Source organism: Capsicum annuum, chromosome 7 (assembly GCF_002878395.1).
Source record: "Capsicum annuum cultivar UCD-10X-F1 chromosome 7, UCD10Xv1.1, whole genome shotgun sequence".
Taxonomy (NCBI): domain Eukaryota; kingdom Viridiplantae; phylum Streptophyta; class Magnoliopsida; order Solanales; family Solanaceae; genus Capsicum; species Capsicum annuum.
Window position 1 is genome coordinate 221924449 of NC_061117.1, and position 6000 is coordinate 221930448.

The following is a 6000-nucleotide window of genomic DNA, read 5'->3' on the forward strand; positions in this document are numbered from 1 at the left end:
ATCAACTGGTACATAACTCGCAGAAGTAGATATCGAAGCTGGGAATCACACCGACAACAATTCGGCAACGTAGATCTCATCGTCAAGCTCTGGAGAAAAGGACTAATTCTTGTCCTAAATCTAAGTGTAATGGATAAAGGAAGCTTCTAGTTTCCTTTTGTTGTAGATCGGGTCACATACCTGATTGGGCATTTGATGTAAATAGATCTTTTGGGACTTTTATAAATAAAATGGTCCAACTGGACCACCAAAATTAAAAGTAAAAAAAAAGAAGCCTTTCATTAGTATCAGTGTCAGTTTAGTTGGGAGTAAGATTTAGCACCGAGCGAACCTAGGGATGAAGGCTCACCCGCCAGTAGAGGACTGAGGCCTTTAGTAGAAGTTCCTAAGTTCCAAAACTATGTAGCCAGCGTAGGATATGAGAGGTCACCCGCCAATTGAGGACTGACGCTCTATTAAAGGTCACCTGTCAGTGAAGGACTGACACCCTAGTCCTTCGATACATCATGTTAGTGGATCCACACAGTCAGTGTTAGTATCCATGGCAAGGTACTGACACCCTTCCAACTAGGGTTACAAGTCGATCCCGATTAACTCAAATTGGGGCATGTGGGTTTAATGTTAGCTTCCACAGTTCCAGTTCAGTGTTCAGACTATATTAGTTCAGGTTTGCATGACCAAGTGTTCATATATTAGTTATTCAGATATTCAGGTTATTTCAGTACACATTTTTACTTGGTCTTGCATTCAATATTCATGTTTATGCATTCATGCTCAGTATATACTCATGCCAGTTAGTTTTCATCTCACATATCTGTACATTCAAAGAACTTATCGCATACGCTCTTTTGTGCTATGTTGTCTCTTTTGTGCTATGATGTCTTATAACATAGGTTCAGACGCTTAGTTCTCAGACCACGCGTAGTCTGTTCCTGTGCCCCTCAACTGCAACATTTGGTGAGTCCTCATCAGTCGAGGACTAGTTATACTATCTTATATTTATTCCAGTACTTCATTTCATGCTATTTCAGTTAGTCAAAGTTAGTTGGAGACCTGTCCCAACAACTTATCATGTTTAGAGACTTTTAGACGGTCAGACAGTTAGACAATTAGTGTTGTTTTCAGATCTATCAGATGTATTCAGCATTACTTTCAGTATTATTTATTGTTCAGATTTTTCAGTTCAACTTCCCCATATTACTTTGCAATTTCCTTAAGCAGGTATCAGATCATGGGTTAGCTTAGGACCCCTTGTGACTTTAAGCACCGTATTATGACTAGGAGGTAGCCTCAAATCATGACAATTATACATCCCAATCTCATCGCTTGAAAAAAGAAGGTAGCTCCGAATATAGGAAAAAAGATTGAATTGACATATATATATACTCATAGATGTGAAGAGAGAAATGAGAAAACAGATGTGTACATTTTTTTTTTTCTTCTTTTTTTTTGGCATATTTTCCTAATATTATACATTGGAGTATATAGGTCCTGGTCGCGAGTATAAAATAGAGAGTGACTTCACGCTATTTCCTGCAGCACAGAAAATCGGTCGGCCTCGGCTTCGGCTTTGGGGTCCTCGAGAGCAGCAGAGCCCTTAAAGAGCAAAATAGCAAGGCTGCCAATGTAGAAATGGATGAAACAGCCGTAGCAATGTGTTACAAATGAACCAAAGTCTGTCCCTACTATGCACTGCCAACCTGGTCCATACATAGTATCAAATTCCTGCATCCCACATAACCAAAATCCAAACTCTTTTCATTAAGAAAAAATAACATACACATATACCTTAATTTATCATACTTATACAATTTTTTTACCATTACAAAGTAAATTTCAACTAATTATATATCTTCTTTGGATGTATTGGGAGCTAATTATGTATCTCGATAGACCCAAAATCGAATCGGGAGCTAGTTATGTATCTTTACAAGGGAAAAATCTTTCTACCTTGGATGTATTCAACAGTCCCAAAATAGGAAAAAATATATTGAAAGCTAATTATGTATCTTTACAAAGGAAAAAATGTATCTTTTTTAAATGTATCAGGAGCTAATATGTATCTTGACAGATCCAAAATCAGGATTTCAGTAATTATGCAAAATATCGGAATTTTCTGTAGTTAAACTCAAAACTCAAATTTATGTTCTTTTTTCTATTATTAATTGGTACATATATACATTATATCAATAAAGGATTTATGTTCTTTTTTCTATTATTAAATGGTACATATATACACTACACCAATAAAGGATTTATGTTCTTTTTTCTATTATTAATTGGTACATATATACACTACATCAATAAGGAATTTTAGCAGTAAAAAATACTAAAAATTACACAAATATACAACTTATGTTTTCAATATTACAAAAAATCCCAACTCCCTAAACATATTATAAAAATCCCAACATATACACAGAATGTTATGCATATTAATAGGGAGAAAGAGTAAAGTAATTAAAAAAGTGGGAGAGAGTGTAATTACTTTCAAAAGAATTGGTATTTATGTTATTTATACAAAAAAATATGCACTTTAGCAAAGAGTACTAGAATTTTTATTGGCATTAGTTAGTTGTCATTAGATTCAATATCGCTACAGGTTTTAGAGGTATTTATAAAGAATACTAAAATATTATTGTCACTAATAATTACAGTCTATAACAAACATAATTTAACGATAATTCAGCAATTGCAGTTACTAATTGAAACAATTTTTTTTAATATTTTTTTTTGTGATAGAGAAACCTCACATAACATAATCAAATGGAAAACAGGTTATGAAATGAAGGGGTTCATAAATCATCGGATGCAAATGAATGAATCCCACATTGATGATGGAAGCAATCAATATAGTTTGTTGAATTCTTGCTACGCACAATCAATAGTGGATACGTTAATAAACAATGTACGACTCCAACTAAACTCAGTATTTTTAAACACGAAGCATTTATGACTAAATCATAAAAGATTTGAACTCATAATAACATGAAGATTTAACCCATCAAGTTGAATTCTATTTTCTCCCCTGACTTATTAGTGTCAAAGCCAAGATCTTCATCAAGAAAATCAAAATATTAAGAATTGAACACATAAACAATAACTCATTACCATCGGAAGGGATATCAATTAACCTATTTACAAAGTATAATTTACCAGCAAAAGAGTGTCAATATTTGACCTATTTATACAATATAATTTTCCGGCAAAAGAATATCAATATTTGACCTATTTACATTAGGGGCGGAACCACCTTATAGTCAGAGGTTCATCTGAACTCCCTTTGGCGAAACGTTATCCTATTTATATATGGTTAAAATAAATTTTTATGCATATTTAATTGATGTTGAACCCCTTTCGACTAATTTGTATGCTTACTCCTTTCGATTTTAAACCCCTTAATGAAAATTCTTACTCCGCCACTAATTTACATAGCATAATTTTCCAGCAAAATAGTATCAATTGACTCCCGTTAAACAAGATACACTCTAGTGTAAGAAATTTGATTTGAAAATAGAACAAAAACCAAAACAAAAAACTACAAAATTGAAAAAAATATTTCTATAATTTGTGACCTTTTTAAGCAGACGTGCAATATCAGTAGGCTCAGTGACATCAAAGAAGTCAAGTGCTTTTGCAGCTAAATGTAATGCATGTTGTTGCATAGCTGCCAACATATCTGTGTCTCCAATTATTGCTTTCCCTTCCAACATCTTAAAATTTCAATCAAATATTTTTTTTACAAAAATAAAAATGGTAGAGGGATATGAACTACTATTTTATTTTTCACTTTATCCCTTTTTTATGTTATCTATTTCTCTTTTTTTTGGTTGGATTATATAAGTGACAATTGAGCTGGTACGTAGATGAAGATCCTGAATGTGTGGAGATCAATTAGACTCACAGGTTAGAAAGTGATAATGTAGCATTATTCGACATGACTGGTCACTTGAGTAGAAAGACAAATATAGTGGGCTCTTATTTTGCCAAATATTACTTTTTCTAGTATATAGTATATGGCTACGAATATTACCTAATTAGTATTATAGTATATACCCAGAGTACTGCCCATATCCATGGTGGATGTGATCGTATAATTTCGTCTCCTTGTATAGTTTTAGACAAACCTCACGTTATGACCTATATTTTGAATATGAGAAAGATAAAAATTTAAGCTTTTATCATGATATCAGAGTCGATCATATTCATCTCAAATCGCTATTTATTTGATATAGGATCCTCATATTATGTTATCTACGCTCCAATTGTTAGGTTTAGACATGTGGAGAGGTGTTAGTTATATGACATGATTGGTGGCATATGGACGTGGCCTCAATTTGTCTTCTCGTATAATTTTGAATAATATTCACCGCATGAATTGATTTTTAGACTTGGCCAGCTAGTCCCAAAATCAAATTTCTTATTAACGTGTTATATTAGAGAGTTATTTTCTGAATATTATGTATACTTCGGTATCTTCTAGATGATATGATAAAATATTTTTTTTTATATTTATTAGCGTATGTATCCTCAATTACTTATATATGTGGCTATATTCGTGCAATACTACAAGCATGCAAGTACATGGAGTATACGTGAAGATGGAATATCCATGTATGTGCGGTCCCCTTGAATCTTGTTCCTAGATATGGATGTGTTAGGTGTGGAAGAAAATTTTTTGAGAAAAATATTTTTTTTTAATTTTTTTTCATATTATTTCGGTCAAAATTTTTGAAGAATATTTTTATTAGAAAGATATATTTGTTAATTTCCTAGTGGAAGTAAGAAAAACAAGTTCTACAAATAGCAGACACATTGATTGTTTCCTCCCCACTCTTCAACACACCTCATCATCACATCCCCCATATATATATATATATATATATATATATATATATAGATAGATAGATAGATAGATAGATAGATAGATAGATAGATAGATAGATATCTTATACATTCTAAATATTTTGAACTTTGTAAAATATATCAAATATATTTTATCTAATTTTTTTTGTCACAAGACTCAATTTTATACTTTCTTGAGAAAATTAAAGGAAAGGTGTCTTTTAAGTCTTGAATGAAGGATTGGTGACATTGACCAATTTAAAGGGTCAAACATAATTAAAAAACTTGATTAGGTTAATTGTGGACTTGATAAATATTTTCTAAACTTTTTAATATTTTCAAAAATACAAATTAACCCACACCCACAAAACTTCCTTCCCTCTGCAAATCAATCTCTCTCTCTTCTCTCTTTCTCTCGATAGTTTCTCTCTCTAACTTCTCCCAACCAACAACTTTTCAAATTTCTCCCTTCAATCTTGTGCAACTTCAACCTCTAGCAACAAATAGTTTTGAGTTCTTGCCCGTTTCTTTTTGACTTTCAACCGTCAGTCGACGTGACAACATTCTCAGGCGACAACAACTTCTAGTTCTTCATCGTTTCTTTTCGATTTTCAGAAGTAAAAAATTAGGGCTTTTAAGTTATGACAAAAATGAGGAACTTGATTTGTTGGTATTTGTTATTTTTTTTTTTAATGTTTTTTGTTATTTTTTTTTAATGTTTGTTATTTTTTAGTTGAATTTCTCATCTGGATGTATCTGCTACTGCTATTTTTTAATAATGGATAAAACATGTAAAGTGAATCCAACAGATGAGTATTTGTTGCAACTTATATGACTAATCTGTTGCACGGATTAGTAATCTGTTGCAACATAGATGACTAATATGTTGCGCAGATTAGTAATCTGTTGCAACATATATGACTAATCGGTTGCACAGATTAGTAATATGTTGCAGCATATATGACTAATCTGTTGCAATATATATGATTAATTTGTTGCAACAAATGAGTAATCTGTTGCAACAAATGAGTAATCTGTTGCAACATATATGACTAATCTGTTGCAACAGATTACTCATCTGTTGGATTCATTTTATAGTGTTGTAATATGAATCCAACATATGGGTCATCCGTTGCAACAGATTAGTCATATATT

General features: G+C 32.1%; 1 protein-coding gene across 1 annotated transcript; it reads right to left on the reverse strand.

Annotated features, from left to right (window-relative positions):
- Positions 1-1352: 1352 nt before the first annotated feature.
- LOC107878709 (dynein light chain 1, cytoplasmic) lies at positions 1353-3951 on the reverse strand. The gene is made up of 2 exons (XM_016725802.2): positions 3576-3951; positions 1353-1725 (listed from the first exon to the last, which is right to left on the reverse strand). Exons 1-2 carry the CDS (start codon positions 3711-3713, stop codon positions 1522-1524), a joined length of 342 nt encoding a protein of 113 aa, XP_016581288.1. The 5' UTR covers positions 3714-3951; the 3' UTR covers positions 1353-1521.
- Between the last annotated feature and the right edge of the window lie 2049 nt (positions 3952-6000).